This window comes from Cannabis sativa, chromosome 3 (genome assembly GCF_029168945.1).
Source record: "Cannabis sativa cultivar Pink pepper isolate KNU-18-1 chromosome 3, ASM2916894v1, whole genome shotgun sequence".
NCBI classification, from domain to species: domain Eukaryota; kingdom Viridiplantae; phylum Streptophyta; class Magnoliopsida; order Rosales; family Cannabaceae; genus Cannabis; species Cannabis sativa.
This window is the reverse complement of record NC_083603.1, coordinates 6,126,810-6,150,530: the sequence shown is the minus strand read 5'-3', so window position 1 is coordinate 6,150,530 and position 23,721 is coordinate 6,126,810. Positions and strand designations below refer to the sequence as shown.

The 23,721-nt window shown below is 37.3% G+C and overlaps 2 protein-coding genes and 1 non-coding gene across 6 annotated transcripts; 2 read left to right on the top strand and 1 right to left on the bottom strand.

The window, feature by feature from the left end:
- Nucleotides 1–288: 288 nt before the first annotated feature.
- Nucleotides 289–2,631, top strand: LOC133035875 (uncharacterized). The gene has a single exon (XM_061112310.1). The coding sequence runs from the start codon at nucleotides 289–291 to the stop codon at nucleotides 2,629–2,631; it is 2,343 nt and encodes a 780-aa protein (XP_060968293.1).
- On the bottom strand, nucleotides 862–968 carry LOC115718214 (small nucleolar RNA R71). The gene has a single exon (XR_004011798.2). It is a non-coding gene; the product is annotated as a small nucleolar RNA R71 (small nucleolar RNA).
- An 11,596-nt stretch (nucleotides 2,632–14,227) lies between the features above and the next one.
- On the top strand, nucleotides 14,228–19,677 carry LOC115709703 (pentatricopeptide repeat-containing protein At2g41720). 4 transcript variants are annotated; one of them, XM_030637875.2, is made up of 10 exons: nucleotides 14,228–14,808; nucleotides 14,887–15,059; nucleotides 15,764–15,869; nucleotides 16,528–17,637; nucleotides 17,729–17,834; nucleotides 17,927–18,131; nucleotides 18,287–18,419; nucleotides 18,625–18,729; nucleotides 18,967–19,087; nucleotides 19,176–19,677. In XM_030637875.2, the coding sequence occupies exons 1-10, from the start codon at nucleotides 14,434–14,436 to the stop codon at nucleotides 19,259–19,261; spliced, it is 2,520 nt and encodes an 839-aa protein (XP_030493735.2). In that variant the 5' UTR covers nucleotides 14,228–14,433; the 3' UTR covers nucleotides 19,262–19,677. The 4 variants fall into 4 exon arrangements, with proteins under 4 accessions (XP_030493735.2, XP_060967556.1, XP_060967558.1 ...); XM_061111573.1 differs by having other exon boundaries at nucleotides 14,669–14,808; nucleotides 14,898–15,059; XM_061111575.1 differs by having other exon boundaries at nucleotides 14,669–14,808; nucleotides 14,898–15,059; nucleotides 15,764–15,879.
- The last annotated feature ends 4,044 nt before the right edge of the window (nucleotides 19,678–23,721 follow it).

Genomic DNA, 23,721 nt, shown 5'->3' with positions numbered 1-23,721 from the left:
CATTAATCATTTAATTTTAGTTTTTAGGCTTGTTGCTTGGTAATTAATTTTTGCAATAGAAATTTTATTTTCACAGTCCTTGTGGAGACGATACTCATTACTTATCACTGTATTACTTGTTTGTGACTACGTGCACTTGCGTATCTAATTTTAACACAACAAATTTTTGGCGCCGTTGCCGGGGACTGTAAATATATTTTATTGTAATTGTCAATTAGCTTGCAATTTAGTCTATTATTTTGTACTCATTTTTGGTGACTCTTGTGCATTGGCAGGTGAAATTTTTTTATGAACGAGTACCAAGAACTTGTTAATATTGATCTATATCCTATTGATCCTGAAATTGAGCGCACATTCAGAGAGAGAAGAAGAGCTCAACATAGGGCTCAAGGGGAAATAGAAATGATGGATGACCAAGGAAATGGACGACGAGCTCAAGGGGAAATGGCCCCTAATAATGGTCAAAATGCAGTGATTATGGCGGATGATAGAGATCAAATCATCCGACAATACGCAGCACCTCTTTTCAATGAGCTCAATCCGGGCATTGTGAGGCCAGAAATTCAAGCTCCACAGTTTGAGTTGAAGCCAGTTATGTTCCAGATGCTTCAAACTGTGGGACAGTTTAGTGGCATACCCACCGAAGATCCTCACCTTCACCTTCGTCTATTTATGGAGGTGAGTGATTCTTTCAAATTGCCCGGAGTTACGGAGGATGCCTTGAGGTTAAAGTTGTTCCCCTATTCTTTGAGAGATCAAGCCCGAGCTTGGTTGAACTCCTTGCCTTCTGCGTCGGTTACAACTTGGCAAGAATTAGCAGAGCGGTTTTTGATGAAGTATTTTCCTCCAACTAAGAATGCCAAGCTCCGGAAGGAAATAACTTCCTTTCAACAATTTGAAGATGAGTCTTTGTATGAGGCATGGGAAAGGTTCAAGGAGTTGTTGCGGAAATGTCCTCACCATGGTATCCCTCATTGCATCCAAATGGAAACATTTTACAACGGTCTCAATGCTCATACTCGAATGGTGGTTGATGCTTCGGCAAATGGTGCTTTACTTGCCAAGTCCTATAATGAGGCCTATGATATTATTGAGAGAATTTCCAACAACAATTATCAGTGGCCCACTACTAGAGTACCTTTGGGGAAGAAGGTTGCCGGTGTTCTTGAAGTTGATGCCATTACTGCTTTATCTGCCCAAGTTGCTTCTATGTCAAATATGATCAAAAATATGAGCATGGGTCAACAAATGGGTCACCGTAATGTTTCCTCACCGTGGGACAACTTGAGGAGGTTTCTTGAGTTTTTTGTAGTGAGGCTCATACCTTTGACAATTGCCCATTCAATCCTCGCATCCGTGTTTTACATGGGAAGTCAGAATGCCTACAACCAAACATACAAGCAACACCCAAACTTGGCATACAGAAATCAAGGGGCTGGTACTAGTAATTCATCCATGCTTCCTAGATCCAACTTTCCACCTGGTTTTTCTCAACAAGCCTTTCAACAAAGACAACAACAAGGTGTCCAAACAAGTTCTCTTGAGAGTATGATGCGTGATTTCATGGCCAAGACAGAAAATTTCATGACAAGAACTGAGAATTATATGGCGAAGAATGACACTGCGATCCAAAGTCAAGCAACCTCCATGAGAACTCTAGAAAATCAAGTTGGGCAACTAGCTAATGAGCTTCGAAATAGGCCACAAGGTACTTTGCCTAGTGATACTGAAAATCCAAGAAGAGATGGAAAAGAGCATTGCAAGGCGGTAATCTTGAGGAGTGGTAAAGTTCTGGAGTCAAACGAGGAAGAAGCTAAGGATAAAAATGAGCCCACTTCAATCCAAAGTCGAGTAGAGAAAAATGTTGAACCTTCTAATATGGCAAAGGAGCAACCTGAAGAAAATGCTGCAGCAATTCCTCATCAAAATGCAGCAGAAAAGTTACTTAGCAAGCCACCCCCACCATTTCCTCAAAGATTTAAAAAGCAGCAAGAAGATGGTCAATTCCGAAGATTTCTTGATGTTCTAAAGCAGCTCCACATCAACATACCATTAGTGGAAGCTTTAGAGGAAATGCCCAACTATGTAAAGTTTTTGAAGGACATTTTGACAAAGAAAAGGAGGCTAGGTGAGTTTGAAACAGTGGCTTTGACGGAAGGGTGTAGCGCCATGTTGAAGAGCAAAATTCCTCCTAAGTTGAAAGATCCCGGAAGTTTTACAATCCCATGTACCATTGGCGGAAGAGATGTGGGTAGAGCCTTATGTGACTTGGGAGCTAGTATTAATTTAATGCCCATGTCTATTTTCAAGAAGTTGGGAATTGGAGAAGCAAGGCCAACCACCGTCACTTTGCAATTGGCCGATCGTTCCATGGCCCATCCGGAAGGAAAAATTGAAGATGTCTTGGTGCAAGTTGATAAGTTTATTTTTCCGGCCGATTTCATCATTCTTGATTATGAGGCGGATAGAGAAGTTCCTATTATTTTGGGAAGGCCATTCCTTGCTACCGGGAGGACCTTGATTGATGTGCAAAAAGGGGAACTTACTATGCGGGTGAATGATCAACAAGTGACTTTTAATGTGTTCAATGCCATGAGGGTTGGGATGAGATTGAGGAATGCTCTCGCATAAGTGTGATTGATTCTATTGTTGCTGAAAAATTTCACAAGGAAGCTTCGAAAGAGGAAAAGATGATAAGTTCTCTTGAAGAGCTTGAAGCTTTAAGTGAAGATGAAGAAACCAAAGTTACTTGGGTAGAGTCAAAGCAGCCTTTCACTAAGTTTAGGAGGCCATTTGAATCTTTGGAGTTGTCAGAGAACAATTTCAAGCCTCCTAAGCCTTCCATTCAAGAACCACCCGAGTTGGAGTTGAAGCCGTTGCCTAGTCACTTGAAGTATGTTTATTTGGGAGATGGAGAGACCTTGCCGGTAATTATTTCTGCTATGTTGGGTGCCCAAAGAGAATGCTCGTTAGTTGATGTCTTGAAGAAATACAAAAGAGCCATTGGTTGGACCATGGCGGACATCAAAGGTATAAGTCCTTCGATTTGCATGCATAAGATTCTGTTGGAAGATTTGTGCAACCATTACTCAGAAAGCAGCGACGGCTAAACCCCATCATGAAGGAAGTGGTTAGAAAGGAGGTAATCAAGTGGTTAGATTTTGGCATCGTTTACCCCATTTCAGACAGTTCTTGGGTAAGCCCAGTTCAATGTGTTCCAAAAAAGGGCGGAGTCACGGTGGTAGCTAATGAAAACAATGAGTTGATCCCTACAAGAACGGTGACGGGATGGCGTGTTTGTATGGACTATCGGAAGTTGAACAAGGCCACGCGGAAAGATCATTTCCCGCTGCCATTTATTGATCAAATGCTTGATCGTTTGGCGGGAAAAGAATTCTATTGTTTCCTTGATGGGTATTCTGGCTATAATCAAATTGCCATAGCTCCGGAAGACCAAGAGAAAACAACATTCACTTGTCCATATGGTACCTTTGCCTTTCGGAGAATGCCATTTGGGTTATGCAATGCTCCCGCCACTTTTCAAAGGTGTATGATGGCAATTTTTTCAGATATGGCGGAAAACATTCTTGAGATCTTCATGGATGACTTCTCGGTATTTGGGGAGTCTTTTGACACTTGTTTAGTTAACTTGGAGAAGGTTCTAGCAAGATGTGAAGACACGAACTTAGTTCTCAATTGGGAGAAATGCCATTTCATGGTTCAAGAAGGAATTGTTTTGGGTCATAAAGTTTCTAACAAGGGCATTGAAGTGGATAGAGCGAAAGCTGAAGTTATTGAGAAGCTGCCACCTCCTACTACTGTCAAAGGAATTCGAAGTTTTTTGGGGCATGCAGGTTTCTATAGGAGGTTTATTAAAGATTTCTCAAAAATCTCCAAGCCTCTTTGCTCTTTACTTGAGCAGAATAGATCTTTTGAGTTCACCAAAGACTGCCATGAAGCTTTTGTGACTTTGAAAAAAGCTCTTGTGTTCGCTCCCATTATTGTAGCTCCCGATTGGTCACTTCCTTTTGAGCTAATGTGTGATGCTAGTGATTTTGCAGTTGGTGCTGTTCTTGGTCAAAGAAGAGAGAAGGTGTTCCACTCAATTTATTATGCAAGCAGAACACTAGCTGACGCCCAATTGAACTACACTACTACAGAGAAGGAGTTATTGGCTGTGGTTTTTGCCTTTGACAAGTTTCGAGCTTACCTTGTTGGAACCAAAGTGGTGGTGTACACGGATCATTCCGCAATCAAGTATCTCATTGCCAAGAAGGACGCCAAACCGAGACTGATTCGTTGGGTGTTGCTTCTTCAAGAATTTGATTTGGAGATTCGGGATAAAAAAGGAGCTGAGAATCAAGTGGCCGATCACCTTTCTAGACTAGAAGGTGATGATGAGATAAAGAAAGTTGAGCAGCCTATTAAAGAGATGTTCCCCGATGAAGCTTTATTGATGGTGAGCTTAGTAAACCAAGACTCCACTCCTTGGTATGCTGATTTTGCCAACTACTTAGTGAGTGGGAGGACTCCATCTGATTTAAAAGGGCAACCACTCAAGAAGTTCTTCCATGATGTGAGGTCTTATTATTGGGATGAACCTTTTCTTTATAAACAGTGTGCTGATCGTGTGATAAGGCATTGTGTGCCGCAAGAAGAGGTTCAAAATATTCTTGAGCATTGTCACTCATCACCTTATGGGGGGCATTTTGGAGGCCAAAGAACAGCTGCAAAAGTACTTCAATCGGGGTACTATTGGCCTTCCATGTTCAAGGATGCTTATGAGTTTGCTAGACGGTGTGATAGATGCCAACGGGTTGGTAATATTTCTGCCCGAAATGAGATGCCTTTGCAAGTTATCCTCGAGGTAGAATTGTTTGATGTTTGGGGCATCGATTTCATGGGACCCTTTCCCCCATCCTTTGGAAATTTATTCATTTTGGTGGTTGTAGATTATGTGTCAAAATGGGTGGAAGCAATTGCAAGTCCCACCAATGACTCTAAGGTGGTGATGAAATTTCTACACAAGAATGTCTTCACTCGTTTTGGGACTCCAAGAGCTCTCATTAGTGATGAGGGAACTCATTTTGTTAACAAAGTGTTGGCGGCTCTTTTGGCTAAGTATAGTGTCAAGCACAAGATAGCTACAGCTTACCATCCTCAAACAAATGGCCAAGCGGAGATTTCCAATCGAGAAATCAAAGGAATTTTGGAGAAAGTGGTGAATCCTACTCGAAAAGATTGGTCTCAACGGTTGGATGATGCTCTTTGGGCCTATAGAACCGCTTTCAAAACTCCTTTGGGCATGTCTCCTTACCGTTTAGTTTATGGTAAGGCTTGTCATTTGCCCGTTGAATTGGAACACAAAGCTTATTGGGCCACGAAGAAGTTGAATATGGATCTCCAAGCGGCGGGGGAAGCTCGAAAGTTACAATTGAATGAGCTTGAGGAAATGAGGTTGTTTTCGTATGAGAATGCCAAACTTTATAAAGAAAATACCAAGAAGTGGCATGACAAAAGAATTCAACCTCGAGTGTTTGAGAAAGGGCAGCGAGTTTTGCTTTTTAACTCGCGGTTGAGGTTATTTCCGGGCAAATTGAAGTCTCGTTGGTCGGGCCCATTCACCATAACCAAAGTTTATCCTCATGGAGCTGTGGATGTTTGTAATGAGCAATCCGGAAAGGAATTTAAAGTGAATGGGCAGCGTCTAAAGCATTATCTTGGTGGTGAGGTCGATCGAGCAAAAACCTCCATCACTTTGGAGGATGCATGAAGCGGAAGGTGGTTGGGTTGCCTTGTGCTCGAATTGTCAATTCTATTTTTAGGCAACCCAATGTTGGAAAAAGAACAAGTATTGTAAATATTTTTTAAAAAAAAAAAAAAAACAAGAAGAAAAGAAAAGAAAAAAAAAAAGAAAAAAATGAATGAAAAAAAAAAAGTATATATTTCTTCATTTTCCTTTATTTTTATTTTATTTTATTTTTTGTTCATTTTTCTTTTAGGTGTTTGGGTGGATTTTACACTTGGTTTGATGTTTCAGGTGGTTTTGGAACACAATTTGGAGCTTTGGAGGTGATTTGAAAGTTTAGAGATTTTGCTAAATTTTTGATGGACTTTTGCTGCAGCATTTCTGTGAAGCACAAAAGGAATTTTCGTTCATGTGGAGAACTTCCGCCTGCTGCAGCATTTTTCTAGCAAAATTTGAGCAAAAGTAATACATGTTCAAAGAGCGCTCAGCAAGATTTTTGCTGAACTTTTGTGGAAATTTTGCTACAGCAGGCGTAATATCACTCACATTACGAGAAGAAAGGTCCATCTATCACATATTACTCCTATTTTACTTATATATATATTTATATTATTATTAAAAAAAAAAAAAATTCTGTGTTTTTTTTTTAATATTATATTATTATATTTATATTTATTATATTATATATTATTACATAAAAAAAAAACAAAAAAAAAAAAAAAACAGAAATTATTATTATTATTATTATTATGTAATATTATTAGGGTAACAAAAAAAAAAATTTAATTTCAATTTTTTTTAACCTACCCGACCTTTCCCCCCCCCCCCCCAGCCCCCACCTTCTTCCTCCTGCAACCCAGAAACCCAGAAACCCAACCCAGAAACCCAACCCCTCCCTGTCCGACGAACCCCCCCGCCCCATCTCCGTCCTTCATTTCTCCAGCCGAGGCGAACCCACAGCCGCCACTGTTCGAACTCCCACGCCCATCCGCCTCTGTCCCCGTCAGAACCCGACCACCGCACCCCACAGCCGAACCCCATTCGACCTCCTTCACAGAACACCGAACCACTCCCTTTCGTCTCCGCCTCCACCATTCGACCACCACCCCAGGCGGACCCGACCCCCACCATCACCTCCCCCATCTCAGCAATACACAACAGCCGCCCCGTGCCTTGCTCCGATTTGCCCAGACCCGAAGCCCATAACCAATTTCCCCATCTCAGCAACCCAATCTCGCCATTGCTCGTTGAAATCTCTGTAAGTTTTGAGAATTTTTTTTGCAATATAATGAGCTTGATGAGATACATGCTAAATCGGAAAATTATTCTGTAATATGCTATGCTATCTTGATTCTTGTTCATAATCGGAGCTGTCATTGGCCATGTTTACTGAGATTTCAATTACAGATTTGGTTTGTGGTGTTGTTGCGGTAAATTTTTTTTCTCAAATGTTGTGAAGATACTCTTGTCATTGCTGCCCATTTTTGTTCATGATGATAATTTTAGTGTTGGGTGATTGCATTTTGAGAATCTATAATGTTTAGAGGATTGCATATTTTAGGGCTCATTGTGCTTAATTCTTATTTTGCGTCTATAGGTGGATATTCAAGCTGAAAGATTGTTATTGTCACTAAAATGTGTTGATAGCATGCTGAACTTGATGTGATTAATTTTGGTTACTAATATTCTGTTGAGTGGTGACTTGTTTAGCAGATATTTTCAAGCTTATTATTGTGAGATTGAGCCATGGCAACCACCAAATCAAAATCTCGTAAGCGTAAAGCTCCGGCCAACACCTTGCCCAAACCTCCACCACAACAACCAACCCACCCAAACCCACCAACCCTTGCCTTGCCTTCCTCCACCACACACTCACCACCCCGTACTCGTCCCCGTAAGGCCTCCTCACCTAAACCCAAAGCTCCACCCGCCAAAGCCGCTCCCTCAACCTCCAAGGGCCAACCCAAGCCTAAGCGCACCACTTCCACATCTCCACCACCTAAACAGAACCCCACTACTCGTCCTAGAGCCAAAGCCGACCCCGTCCGTCATCAAGAGCGGTTTGAGATATTACGAACCCGCAGCCAGTTGGCTGAGCGCGGCTTTCTCCCTGCCCCGGAAGCTTTACCTGCATATATTACCAATTTGATTGCGGAGCACAAGTGGGAGAAATTTTGTGCGATTCCTAAGCCCGCTGTGGCCTCGGTTGCCCCTGCATTTTATGCTGCTCTTGATCCAAAGTATCCTGATGTCGTTAGAGTGAGGGGTCAGAGTGTCCCCTTTTCTCCTGATGTGATTAACGACTTATATGGATTGAGAGCTCCGCTTGAGGATGAGTTTGCTCTTTGGAGGATTAACCCAGCTTCTATTCCATATGACGCCGTGCTTCGTGCTGTTGCTCACCCGGGTTCTGAATGGTCTATCTCGTCTTCCGGCCACCGCACCTTGTTACACTCATCTCTACGGCCTGAAGCGAGTGTTTGGCTTGCTTTTATTAAGTGCTCTTTGATGCCCACAATACATGACACCACAGTGAGCCAAACACGCCTCTGTTTATTGTATTGCATCCTGGCAGGCAAGAAAATAAATGTAGGCAAGATCATTTATGAGGAAATTTTGAAGTGTTTTCAGAAAAAAGGCGGCAAGTTATTTTTCCCAGCTCTCATCACTCAGATTTGCCTAGCGGGTAATGCCGCTATTGGGGACGATGAAGAACTTCTGAGAGAGCGGATCAACATTGATTTGGTCTCGATTCAGCGTGTTGCCACTCATTGCACACCCTCGACTGCTCCTCCCAAACGTCACCAACCATCTAGCAGTCAGACGACTTCCGCCAATCTTCCTCGCACTCAGCACGAACAAATCATGGATCGCCTAGCACACCTTGAGGAGAAGCAACTTACCTACTTTCGCTATGTTCAGGCGCGTGACACTGCATTAGCAAAATCTCTAAAGCGAATGGCGCCAAGGCCGATAGTTGACTTCCCAGTGTTCCCACAAGAAGTGTTTGCTCGATGGGCTGATCCAGAAGCTCCGGAAGACTCTAGCGCTTCAGAGGATGACCCCGAGGGATAGACAGAGGGAGTACTTTTTTTTCTTTCAGCTTCAGTATTTACATATTTATTTATTTTTCACTTGTCTTTTCTATTTGTGTTCTTGTTTTTTCTGTTTTAGTTGTTGTTGTTTGTCTTGTTGTCTTGTGTTTCGGGTGGTATCTTGTCTTTGTTAGTGTTGCCTAGGGGGGCTCGATGACGATATCGTGTGTCCACTTAGTTCTTGAAACTGAATGTTTTTCTTTTTGAGTTTTAAGCTGCCTGTTTTAAGTTAACATGTTGGTTGCCCTTCGTTGTTGAAAGTTTGCCTCTCTTGATTGTGCTCATAGCTTGACTAAATGGTTTGTGTCACTAATTAGTTTGAACTAAACCTTTGTGAGAGTTTAAGTCTCTAGAATTACTTAGCAATTTTTCCTTGAGGCGAAATCCTAGACATCCCTACCCCGAGGAAGTGATATAGGCCATGTTTGGAACGTTTGAACCTTGAAGCCTACCCTTGAATATTTTATCCCTAGTTTTTCCCCTTTGAGCTTGATATTCACATTTTCTTTTCTTCGCCACTACATAGCCTAGCTAGACATAACTTCTCTTTTTCACCTCACCCCAAGACGCATTGGTCTTTATAAGATACTAATTTTTATTGCATATTTGGGAGTTGTGGGGAGCGTAGTGAGTGAGTGTCAATTGGGTGAGTATTTGCCAATTTTCTTTTTCTCTTTTTCTAAACATTGAGGACAATGTTGTTCTTTAAGTTTGGGGGGGGGAGTGGTTCTCACCTTTATTGTTATCTTGTCATCTAGCTAGTTTATGTCATCTCTATTTAGTTTATATAAGTTTATTATTCAAAAAAAAAATGAAAAAAAAAAAAAAGTTTGTACTTAGAATTGTCCCCCCTTTCTTGAAAAAAAAAAAAAAAAAAGAGAGATCAAAGTCAAAAATAAGTTTGGGGGTGCCAAAAAAAAAAATGCATGTAAATATATATATATTAGTAAAGAATTAAAGCTAGTGGCAAGAGTTATATGTGGTTTGTGGGGTTTCTTAAGGGAAAAATTTATTGTGCATTGCTTAGGTCCTATAAAGATCAATGTGTTTAGGGTGGTTCGAACCGAAACTAATTTTCCTTATCTTACCTTCACCCTAGCCTATCATTACAAGCTTGGCAAAGTCCTATTGATCCTTGGAGTGGTGTGTGTCTACATTAGTGGAGAGGAAGTTGTTAGGTAACCTATGGAGGCATCATTTGAACTTGAGGACCAATGTTTAGCTTACATGTTAGTTGATCGAAATTGTTTAGGAAAAGCTATGTTTAAAAAAAAAACAAGAGAGAGGGGCACTTGACACCTATTTTGGGCAGCGACATTTAAACTTAAAGAATTTGGTTTAACGCTTGAGCAAGATCTTCATTCAGTTGCCTTTTGCAAAACATTATTCCTGAGAGCTATTTCCCCTAGGTGTGTGCATTGACAAGACAAGTTGCATCCTGTTTTTGTTTTTGGTTGAATATCTTTGTTCAGTTCAGTGACGTTTGTTTTGAAATTCTGTGGGTTGTTTGTTGTTCTAGTTTGTGTGGTTTTGTTCTCATCACTCGAGGACGAGCAATGTCATAAGTTTGGGGGTATTTGATAACTCTTGAGTAAAGAGTTATTTGATATCACTTTAAGCATGTTTTTTTATGTAATTGTGTCATTTAAATTATGTTTGTCTCTTAATTTGTGAAAGTTTTAGTGTTTTATGTCTTTGTGTGTATTTTGAAGTTGTTAGTTAAAATCAATAACTCTTGTGCATAAATTGGCAAAGAAAATAGCAAGTTAGTCATGTTCTTAATTTTGCTGAAATTCTGTGAAGTTTTTGCTGCAGCAAACAGATTTGTGGCTGATGTGTTTTATTTTCTTAGAAAAAGGGTGAGTTGGCATTTCATTAAAAGAGGTGGCATTTGTGGAGATGATGTGGCAATATAAGAGTGGTGGCTGGAGCTATTACATGGAGGGGCTATCTACATGACATGTGTAGGGTTTATTTGGGGCAAAAAGGTACAAAACCTAAGGAGAGAGAAAAAAGAAGAGAGCCTCCATTTGGAGAAACAAGGGGGCTGAACGAAGAGAAGTTTGGGCTGCCATTTTTACACAGAAAAAAAAGAAGATTGAAAGAAGAAGAAGAAGAAGGAGGAAAGAGGAGAAGCACAACAAGATTCAACATCCATCCTTTTGGAAAAATCCTCCATTATTGTTTGCTATTACTTTCTTCTCTCTTTTAATTTCTTCTCTCTTTTAATTTCTTTAACTTAACATTCAAACTCCATGTCTAAGTTTTATCTTGTAATGGTGGTTCTTAAGTTAGCTATGAGCTAAACTTTTTAATGGTTTGAATTGTTGAAGAACCCTATGTTAGTGGAGTAATTTTCTTATGCAAATATTTAGTAAAAATTCTCATGTTCATTCAAGTGTGTGTATTGCTAATTTCTTGATATTGTTTGGCCACCAATAACTTGATTATTGAGTTATATTTAATTCTGGAAAGGTTAAATGTAATGGACTTAGCTTGAATGACACAAGTTCTTAATCTTTTTTTTAGGTTAGATTTGAAATAACATAGGAATAGGTTATATCCTTGTGTAACAAATGAGAACTATGCTTGAAATGGTATTCTTGAGCTTGCTTGGCATAGGAATATGTTTGAACAGGTCCAAGGATTGATTGCATAAAATTTGGAAGAGTTTTGTGCACTTTAATGGAGTTCTTGTTAACCTGGGATTTTTGCTAAAGATTTGCTAACTTTTTGCTGCAGCAAAAACGCACAGTTTTTGCTAAACATAGGGGGATTCAATAGTTCAAGCCTTTCACATTTCAAAAGCTTACAACTAAATTTTATTTTCATCTTGCATCTACTTTTGAGTTAATTTACTTATTTTCTTACTCCTTTAGTTGATTCATTAATCATTTAATTTTAGTTTTTAGGCTTGTTGCTTGGTAATTAATTTTTGCAATAGAAATTTTATTTTCACAGTCCTTGTGGAGACGATACTCATTACTTATCACTGTATTACTTGTTTGTGACTACGTGCACTTGCGTATCTAATTTTAACACAACATGGTGCCAGGAGAACGATGTTGGGATTTGGAAGTGATCTCCGATATTTTCAATGATCGGGATAAGGAGTTAATTTTGAAGACCAACATTGTTCAGGAGTCTACAATTGATACGTGGTATTGGTCTCTGGATCTGCATGGTGTTTACACTGTAAGGGAGGCCTATCGCTTGCTACATCAGGCTGATGTCACTAACATTGGTGACTTTGAGATAAAAATCTGGAAGATCGCTTGGAAGCTTCAAGTCCCCCCGAAAGTTCACCAACTTATGTGGCGTGCTTTGACAGGCTGTTTGGCTACTAAAGTTCAACTTAATACCAAGCACATTCCTCTGGATCAACTATGTCCAATGTGTCACCAATCGTCTGAGACGATCATCCATTTATTGGTTCTGTGTCCCTTTGCAAGATCATGTTGGCAGAGGTCGAGTCTAAATATGGTCTCAGTGTCTTGGACATCATTTTGGGATTGGTTTAGTCAGATGATACTTCAGCATTCTACTATGGCACAGGAGGAATTATTGATGGTGATTTGGGCAATTTGGCATGCCCGTAATGAGCTAGTTTGGCGGGAGAAATCATTGTCAGCGGCAGAGGTTATTCTATTGGCAAGAGTAGTCCTTAATCAATGGAGAAATGCTCAACAAAGGAGAATGGGGTCTTTATTTGTTCCTTCGGGTTCGAACATAGACTTGGAGCATTGGGTGAAACCGGTTATGGGAAAGATTAAGGTAAATGTTGATGGCGCAATCTTTGCAAATGACAGAAAATTTGGAGCGGCTGGCGTGGCTCGAGACCATGATGGGCGGTTCATTGAAGCCTTCACGGTCCTCTTGGAGGGGTGCGTGGACCCGGTCATAGCTGAAGTTGTGGGAGTTAAGGAGGCTCTGAGTTGGATAAAGAGACACCAATGGGGTCGGGTTGATGTTGAGACGGATTCTTTGGTTGTTGTTCAAGCAGTTCGAGGTTCGGTATTCATTCCATCTCCTTTTGGTCAACATGTGTCTGTTTGTCGTACATTGTTGGCTTCCTTACCTTTAGTCACTATTAATTTTGTTAAACGTTCTGTAAACAAAGCTGCACATTGTCTTGCTCGTAGCTCTTGTTTGTATTCAGATCGTATTTTCAGTGAGAGTACTGCTCCTGCTGATCTTTTATCTATTGTAATGGTTGAAAGTTCATTCTAATAAAGTTTACCATTTTCCTTCAAAAAAAAAAAAACACCAAAAAAATTACTATTTCAATACTATTTTTTTTTTTAATTCTAACTACAACAACAAAAATTATACTAAATTTTATATTATTTATTATTTTATTAATGTAATAAGAATATTTTAATACTAAATATATATAATTATTCACTTTTTTTTTCATTATTTAATTATTAAAAACTCTTTTTTAAAAAATAGTATGGTCTACAGTGTCCCAAATTTGATGGAACACAGTAGACAAAGCTATTTATGAGGATAGCTTTAATGTCCCATTGAAGTAAATGTAGTGTGAAACTACACTATATTTGGTGTTTTAGTGTCTCCATTGAAGATGGCCTAAGAGTGCGTTTGGAAAGCCACAATTTAATTAAATTTGTGTGTAATTAGAAGTAACTGTGTAATTGGAAGTAATTGAGGGATTCTAATTACACTCTCCAATTCTCATGGCCGACCATGAGAATTGAATGTAATTACATTGTGTAATTACTATAAACTTTCTATATTAAACATTAGATACAAAAAATATTATTTTCCAATGTAATTACTAACTATTTTGCCAAACAAAATATTAGGAATTCATATATAATTACCATCTCATATCCAAACACCCCTTGTATTTTAAAATATAGTATAATTACTAAATCTGTGTAATTACCAGATTCGATCCAATTATATATTGAATGTTAGATTTTATCATCCGATCCGATCAATCCAATCGATCCAACATTTATTGGATCAGTTCCCGTTGAATGTATCTCATATATATTTATTGGTTTAATTTAATTTTATTCAATATTTCAGACCTAGTATTTTTTTGGATCGAATTGGATCCATCTAATATTTTACGTTCAATTTGTATTGGATTGGATTAGATCCATCCAATCTAAAAAAAAAAGAGAATAAAATTTTAATGTTAATTTTTATATATATATATATTTTACGTATAACTATAGAAAATCTAATTACTCGTACAAACTAAATAAAAATACTAATTAGTTCCATTAGATGCGGGATGTATTGGATTTTTAGACGCCCCATCCAATATGCGATCTGATCTATTGGATATTCAAAAATAACATTGAAATCCAATCAATACCTTATGTTTGGTAGTCGATTGTAATTAGATCGGTGGTTGTTATTGGATTAGATTAAAAAATTAATATAATAATAATGAATATGTTTTTAGTTAAATTTTTGGGATTATAGGCACCAAATTTAGTGATATTGTGAGAACGAATTTGGTGAGCTGGTTGGAGATGATCTTAGAATCTCATCTTCTTCATTTACCGGTTTCAGGGTTTATCTTTATCCACTTCTCTCACTTCTCCAATTCCCATGGTGATCACCACCATATCCCATCATTCCTCACTACCCAATCTCCACACTCCTCCTCGAATCTCCCTCCGCTGCAACAACAGCTCCTCCAACGACTCTTCCTCCTCCTCCACCTTCCTCGACAACAAGAAGCATGTCTCCGTCGACTACGACCACGGTAAACACCACGCCACCACTCACCTTACCGGCTTCAGAAAAGACGATATCCCAAAACGGTACCGTTTGCGTGTTATTGGTGACCGATTCGAGAAGGACTGGACCTTATCGGAGGTCGTCGAAAAGGTCTACCAGCTCCGACGTTGGGAGGATATCGATGGCGTTTTGAATCACTGGGTTGGCCGATTTTCAAGGAAGAATTTTCCTCTTCTCATTAAGGTAATTGGCGCTTTTTTTTTTGAAAAAAGGGAAAAAGTTTTGGTTTTTGTTTGCGGAATTTGAATTGAGTAATTTTAGGAAATGACTAGGAGAGGATCGCTTGAGCATTGTAAAGAAGTTTTTAGATGGATGAAGAATCAGAGAAACTATTGTGCTCGGACTGATATTTACAATATGATGATAAGGTTATATGCAAGAAATCATCAAATTGATCAAGCTCGTGGTTTGTTTTTTGAGATGCAAGAATGGAGGTAGGTAAAGCTTATACTTTTCAGGTGTTAATGCTTATTATCACCATTGGGTTTTGTTTAGTTGATAAGCTTGAATTCAAAACAATACCTTTCTCTCCATACATACATGCTGTCTTGTATTCTGTCTTTGAAAGCTCACTCTTTGGATATTAGTTCATACAAGAAAATAAACTTTGTCAGTAATGTTTTGCCCGGTTTCTTAATCAATCAAGGAACATTTTCTTAAACCTGAAAGTTTGGCTACTTTAGTATGTACTTGAAGATTAGTCCAACTATTTTTTTTGTTTCATTTAGCTATGTTTAGAAGTTAGATTTCGGTGGGGAATGAAGAATGTAAGAAAGAAAGGTGTGGAAAATTAAAAAAGAAAATGTGTTCGATCTAAAAATTTTTGTTGTATCTAACTTTTTTTATTTTTCCTACATTTTCCTCACCTCTTTCTTTTCCAACCAAAATACAACTTCCAAACATAGCCTTAAGGTTAGTCCAGCCATATTATAGGTTTGATCTGCGTTTTGTGAGCTTATTGAAATCTTGACACGGTGCCTGGACCTTTCTCTTTTTGTTTTGTTGTCATTTTGTTTCTTGATTATAAGAATCTATATGACAGTTCATGAATTGTCTTTTCATTTTGTTATTTTGATTGTGAGCCATTTATAATGCTCTTTGTTTTGTTTTGTTTTGTTATGGTCATTGTTTTCTGTAGGTGTAAACCGGATGCTGAGACTTATAATGCTCTTATTAATGCGCACGGTCGATCGGGTCAATGGCGTTGGGCTAAGAATATCATGGAAGACATGCTACGTGCAGCTGTGTGTATTTGTATTCTTCTTCCTTAATCAAATATTTAGTGGTTGGTCTGGCTTGATGTGAGCAACTCTCTTTTTGTCTTTGAATACTTGAGAATAAACGTTTTCAAAATCACTTCATGACATAAGCATTTTGTGTTTTGATATGCTTACCAAAATAATAATCACAATAATCCTTCTTGTTGTTATTAGTTTGTGCAATTTCATTCTAACTTTTTAAAATATTTTTCCAATGGTAACCTTGTTGTGGGTGTACATAAATTACAGGTAGGTATGAGCTTCCATTTAGCTGATTTTGAGTTATGAGATGTTTTCGTATGAGTTGTGCTTTCAAAATCTTTTAACTACTTGATGAATATATTCAACATTCTCATAATGATGCATATTTAATCAAATCAATACAAACCATCTTTTTCAATAGATTGGTACATGTGCGCTTGAGCGTTGTATTTTAAATCCTAGATAACAAAACAACTCGTATCTGCTTGACTTCCTGCCAAACTAATTGAACTTTATGTCTATAATTAGTCAACTATCGAATTTACTGTCCTTAACCAGTATGCTTGTTTCAAGTCTTCTGTGCTTTTATCTCAGCTTAGCTTCCGAGAATTCAAAATCACTTCTGTGAGAGAGCTTCATGACTTTTATCTTATGATTGCAGATCCCTCCTAGTCGTTCCACCTATAACAACCTAATAAATGCTTGTGGGTCTAGTGGAAATTGGAGAGAAGCTCTTAAAGTTTGCAAGCAAATGACAGATAATGGAGTTGGGCCGGATCTAGTCACTCACAATATTGTATTATCTGCGTACAAAACTGGGGCTGAGTATTCAAAAGCATTATCGTATTTTGAACTAATGAAGGGGACAAACATCCGCCCTGATACAATCACCCTCAATATTGTGATACATTGCTTGATTAAGCTTGGACAGTACGAGAAGGCGGTTGAAATTTTCAATTCTATGAGAGATAAAAGAGCAGAATGTATCCCTGACATTGTAACATTCACAAGCATCATTCATATGTATTCTGTGTGTGGCCAGATTGAAAATTGTAGGGCTGTGTTTGATACAATGCTTGCAGAAGGATTGAAACCGAACATTGTTTCATATAATGCATTATTAGGAGCTTATGCTTCACATGGTATGGATAAAGAGGCATTGTCGGTTTTTAATGAGATTAAGAAAAAAGGTTTTTGCCCTGATGTTGTGTCGTATACATCTCTACTTAATGCTTATGGAAGATCAAAGAAACCTCAAAAGGCATTGGAAGTATTTGAGATGATGAAGAAAAACAAGTGCAAGCCAAATCTTGTGACCTACAATGCACTGATTGATGCCTATGGATCTAGTGGTTTGTTAGCTCAAGCTGTTGAAGTGCTACGTGAAATGGAGCGAAATGGACTTTACCCGAACATTGTGTCAATATGCACACTTTTGGCTGCTTGTGGGCGATGCGGTCAAAAGGTGAACATTGATACTGTTCTTTCAGCAGCTAAGCTCAGAGGCATCAAATTGAACACTATTGCATATAATTCAGCTATTGGAAGTTATATGAATATAGGGGAAAATGAGAAAGCTATCAATTTATATAGATCTATGATGAAGAAGAGAATTAAACCAGATTCTGTTACTTACACTCAGTTGATAAGTGGTTGCTGTAGGATGTCTCTATACAATGAGGCACTTGGTTTTTTTGATGAAATGATGGTTTTGAAAGTTCCTTTATCTAAAGAGGTCTGTTCATCTACAATATGCGCCTACAGCAAACAGGCAAGTAATATAGCCAGAGTAGCCTCTGAATAGACTGAAGATCTGATTTGAGCTAAATCTCTTAATCACCCTTCTTCTTACATTAATTCAGGGCCAACTTACAGAAGCGGAATTCGTGTTCAACTTGATGAAAGAAGATGGATGTATTCCGGATGTAGTTGCATACACATCAATGCTGCATGCATATAGCTCTACCGGTAAGAAAAAGTGTTAGAAGTACTAATTTGATTGCGTTAATTTCAATAAGAATATAATTCAAAATAATTTTTTATTCTTCTTTCTAAATCAGAAAATTGGGACAAGGCTTGTACACTTTTTGAGGAAATGGAAACTAATGGTATCCAACCAGACTCTATTGCATGTTCAACTGCAATGAGAGCTCTTAATAAAGGAGGCCAATCGACCAAAGTTCTAATTCTCGCTGAACATATGAAAGAACAAGAAATTCCTTTCAGTGATTCAGTTTTCTTTGAAATTATATCTGCTTGTAGCCTGTGAGTTTCCCTTCTTACCTTGGTTGGTTTCTCATGAATCCAAAAGGTCTAAGTTCAATTTCTTGTAACAATACTACAAATGCTAATCTACCGATAGCTTCGATGCTTCCTGTCATTATTTCACTTAGAGACTGACAATGGGACATTGGCTACAGATTACGAGATTGGAAGACAGCAACTGACCTGATTAAGATGATGGAGCCCTCACTCCCCGTAATCTCGAGTGGCGTTATAAATCAACTCCTCCTTTTTCTTGGACGAAGTGGGAAAGTTGATACTATGATGAAGGTAAATTTTCAATATATGGTTAATGATTTCTCTAGTTTGCTTTTGCTAAGCATAAACTAAACTGAAACCCTTTATTTACCAAAGATGAAACTAATTAAGATGCTGGAAATGATGATGTATGGGATATTATGTTTAGTCTTCCTCTTCTTCTTTTCTATTTCTTTGAAGATTTCCTCTTATTTTATTTCTCTTCTCTTATATGCAGTTGTTCTACAAGATAGTAGCATCCGGTGCTGAAATCAATATCGATACTTATTCAATTTTGTTGAAAAATCTTTTGTCTGCTGGAAACTGGAGAAAATATATTGAGGTAACATATCAGTCATTTTCTTTAGTGTTGTATCTTTTGGTGTCTGGTTAAAAAATACATGTGCAAAAATGAGTTTCAAATGAGGTGCTCATGACATTGATTCTGTAGGGACTACCTAGAAAGCCTCAACCATTGTTGAAAATTGTATATTAAACAATGATAAACCTTTTCCCTGTCATGCAGTTTCTGTCTCTTTAGCCTCTCTAGTTTAGATACTCAGTCGAATTTTACGTGCAGGTACTTCAATGGATGGAGGATGCAGGAATTCAACCTTCAAGTAGCATGTATCTTGACATATCCACTTATGCTCGGAGAACTGGTGGTGCTTATTATGCTGCATTCATAAAAGAGAGAATCGGTATGTATCTCTTTTATTAAAAAGCAAGTGCTTTTCCTTCTCTTGGTACTGAAAAGTAAAATGATTTGAATTGTATTATTTTTAACAGAATCCTTTAGAGGGCAAGCAAAAAGTGACCAAGGGACAGATACAATTAGGTTGCGGGATTCTACCTGGGCTCTCTTGTTTGATTGATAAGTGAAGCCGATCTACACGTTGTAGAATCGATAATGTCATTATCCAGGGCATTTAGCACATTGAAATTCGAATACATCGGCACGATGGAACACGCGGCATTGGTATACACTGGAAACAACCAATAGATGCCTGACATGTTGGATATATCAGGTATTATCAGTATTCTTTGAGATGATAAATGCACCCAAACATCATACACCCCAGTTTAAATATATGTGATTGGCTAAAATAATTTAGTTGCATGCTAGTTGTAAATTTTGATTGCCAATGCTGATAGTTAGAACTATACTGGGTAGGTATATCTTTGTATTTTGTATGTATGTATGTTAATGTTAAATTGGTGTATTTCTTAGTTGGTAAATTGTTACCTATTCGTTTTTTGGAATATAGATAAAGAAATTAATTAGCGGTCATGACAGAGTTTTATTCAGCATTATTATTAGACACCAGTGATATATAGCTTACGAAGTTAATTCGATATTCAGTTACACATTGTGGTGGTGCTTTTTACATGATCTCATAACGACAAAGCTTATCAATAAACGAACTCGAAAACACTCACAAGACATTCAACATTCTTTGTGAATAATTTACATAAAAGAGACCAATTTGTTGACATCCAACCCACAACATCTTGGATAAGCATCATGATCACTTCAAACTAAGAAGGATAAGCAATTTCGAACATGACTGATTAGTGTGGTAACAAAATACTTAAATTTGATTTTAAAATGATTACGTTTTAAGAGGATAGAACAATTACACATACATGATTATCCCATTTGGTCAAAGTACCGATTTGTTTTTTCAATTTATTTTATCAATAAAAAAAATCAACCAAGAGCAACAACAATGAAGGTTCCAGAAGTTGACAAGTAATATTTTGAGATATATAAGACCATCTATAGTGTTGGTGACACCTCAAGGAGCTTAAGACTACTTAAGTGGCTTCACCATATCGCTGTGGTGCTATATCACTGCGAGTGTGGTGCTATATCGCTGTGAGTGTGGCACGGGAAAACGTTTGCAGATGCGACCATGAATCGAACTAGATCGAAACATTCAGCTGTCGACGGACAAACTTTGCCGAAACGTTGACCGCAAACGAAGGATGACCACTCTTGAGAGTTCAAAGATCAAATGAAAAAAAAGAAGATAATTTCTACATGTGTGCAACTTTGGGAAATCTTGCATGGCACTATAGCGACGTGTCTTTGGCGCGTCAACCATACAATTCGATATCTATCTTATTTTTAAAATATTATATTTTTTTTATTTTTTTGGGCCTATAAAAAGAACATTATATCTTCGATTTTTGGATGATTGGAGAGATACAGATACAACCTAGAGATCAGAAAATACATTGAAGAGCAAGAGAAACAGATTTCAAGCTTAAGCATTATCAGTTTTTATTAGAGCATCTCTAATGGAGAGCTATACATGTGGTTTATTGCCATTTAGAATATTTTGCTAAAACTTAACCCCTATGTAAAATGTATGCTAAATTTAGCAAAAAAGTTAACATGGACCAGATTTTAGCCCATAATAAATAATACATTTTTTAATTACCTCTTTGACACTCATTAATACTATTCATTAATAATTTTTTTTTATATATTTATAAGATATTAAAATAATTATTTTGTATATTTTTTTTTGGAAAGAAAAGTACCATTGTATATTTTGTATATTTTAATGAGTATTAATGGTATTATTGACTTTTATGGCTAATTTGTACCTTGTGCTTTGGAGCACAAATACAATAACTAGACCAAATATAGCTTCATGGGTATGTTTTGGTCAAATTTAACCTAAAATATACACCATTCATTAAAGTTGGTCTTAAAATCATTTTCTTTTTCTTTTTCTTCTTTATTTTTTTGTTTAGTTATTTGAATATGAATATGAATATGATTATTGTTGTGATTATGTTTGTCATTATAAAAATAACACTTTTTTTAGAGTGTTGATGGAACTATTTTAGATTATGAATTAAAGTTTTTAGTTTATTCTATATTTGTTCTTGTTATTTGTTTATGCAATTTTGTATTAATTATTATCTTGTTAATGCTTGATCACCATTAATTAGTATAGAGATTTTAGGTTTTACACTTGAGAGATGTAATTTTAAATTAGACTTAGAATTACATGACATAAGAAAAGTGTGAGATTGAGAGATTCCATTAATTCTATCAGTTCATTTAAAGAGAATTATGTTGCTTGATTATTTGATTGATCAATATTGAATAGAGATATCATGTTACTTAATTAAGTTAATTCTATCATCACTCAAGAGAGGTTAATAGATTATATTAAGATTCTTGAAACTACAAACTCCAGAATAAAGTGGAATAATTGGTAAACTAAGATTTATAGTTTGAAATAGGGAAATAAATGCTCTGAGTCTTATATTCTGATTAAAATCATTGTTTGTTAATTTAATTTTTAGTTATTTTATTATTTTGTTCTTAATTATTATTTACTTTTAGGGCCTATTCGGTACGTGTATAACAGTCGCATTGTATTAAATAATAAATAACACAATGTTTGAATAGAATAGTATATTGTATTAATTATTATGACCAAATTTTTTAACACAATGTAAGTTGTATTATTTAATACATAACAAATAGTCTGTATTAGCTTGTATTATAATATTTACAAAAGATCTTGGTCAACCCCGATCTCTGACCCAGTCCCCGATTAAAACTGGGACCCGAACTCGAACTCAGACCCGGACCCGGATTGGAGACCCATGACTCGGACTGGAGACCCGGGACCCAGACCCAAACCCAGACTCAGGACCTAGTACCCAGACTTAGACCCATACCCGGACCTCGAATCAGGACCCAAACCTGGGACCTGGACTTGGAGTCGGACTCAGATCCAGACCCGGACGTAGACCGGGACTAGAATCCAAACTCGGACTTAGGACCCGAACCCGGACCCAGACCTAGGACCTAGACCCGAGACCCAGGATCTAGACCAGGACCCGAGACTCAAACATGAACCTAAGACTCGGGACCCAGACCCAGACTCAGACTCGAACCTAGACCTAGACACGGACGCGGACTCAGGACTCAAGACCCGGACCTAGGACCCAGACCCGAGACCTGGGATCGGAATCCAACCAGGGAACCGGACCCGGATCCGGACCCGAACCTGGATCCAGATCGAAGACCCGGACCCGACCAATAGTCGGTGTTGGGGTCGAGTTTATTGAAAATATATTATAAATTTACACATTCTATTAATACAAGTCAATACGAAACATAGTATTGATTAAATAATACTAATACAATAAAATACAACACAATACAATACACTACAATACGAATTAGTAACAAACGAGCAATTAATTGTCTAATTAAAGTATAAAACTGAAAAGTATAGTAATTATTAAAATTTAAAAATTAATTAATGTGAGTTCCATAATTTTTTTGAAATTAAAACTTTATTGTAATAACTGTGATTTCAGTAAAAAAAATTGTGTATCAATCACTATTTGAAAAGAGTGCCAACTTATATTATATATAAATATAAAAGCTGAAGGGATAATGTGGGGCTACTTAATCACTCAGATTGTGTGCTGAATGAATTCATAATTTAAGCATTTATTTATAATAATAAAACAATATATTTATCTTAAATTAGCATCCAACTAGTAACTAAAAAAATAGTCAGTTTTAAATAAAATAAAATTATCCCAAACAAATATATTATACACCAAATATAATACATAGCATACATACTTAAAAAAATGACGATTAAGCTATCAATCAAACATAAAATATGATTAAACATTTAATTAAGCTCATTAGGTTTAACATTGTAGGTTTTCCTGGCTTATAAATCAAACTTTGGAGCAATAAAATCTTTGAACGTCACAAATTTTTTGGTAGTGTACTTCAAACTCGTGGCATTATTGATAATAATTCTTGTCCATGTGTGGATGTGAAGAGGAATCAATGGAACATTTGTTTCTTCATTGTCATATTACCTACCACTTTTGTCGAGCCTCCCCTTAATTAGGGCTTAATTCCTATCAATAATTTTGGGACTCACATAGGTGAAATTCTTATGAGGTGGTAAATATTAATAAAGTTTTCCTGTATGCATCTATTATTATGGACACTATTGTTGTGGATATTGGTCGGTCCCTACCACTATTGGACTAGATGAAGATTAATTTTGATGTGGCATGACAATAGTTGCGGTGGAGATAACTCGATGACAATAGTTGTTGTAGCGGAAAACAAACTAGGAGCAATTTTGTGGGCTGGAACGAGAATGTTGCCTTCTGTGGGGGAAGCCACAACTTGTCAGTTTGCCTTAGAAGTGGTTGTTGCTAAGAGGCTATTCTTTATTATCATTGAGAGTAATTCTAAGAAAGTGATTCAAGTTCTCAAGGATGACACTCTCCTAAGTGAGAAATTAATAATTATATTTTCAAGTGT

Coding starts and splice junctions, on each gene's coding strand:
- LOC133035875 (XM_061112310.1), top strand. CDS start 289: ATGAACGAGTACCAAGAACTTGTTAATATTGATCTATATCCTATTGAT.
- LOC115709703 (XM_030637875.2), top strand. CDS start 14,434: ATGGTGATCACCACCATATCCCATCATTCCTCACTACCCAATCTCCAC. Junction 15,060..15,763: donor TTTGAGATGCAAGAATGGAG/GTAGGTAAAGCT, acceptor TGTTTTCTGTAG/GTGTAAACCGGATGCTGAGA. Junction 15,870..16,527: donor AAGACATGCTACGTGCAGCT/GTGTGTATTTGT, acceptor TTATGATTGCAG/ATCCCTCCTAGTCGTTCCAC.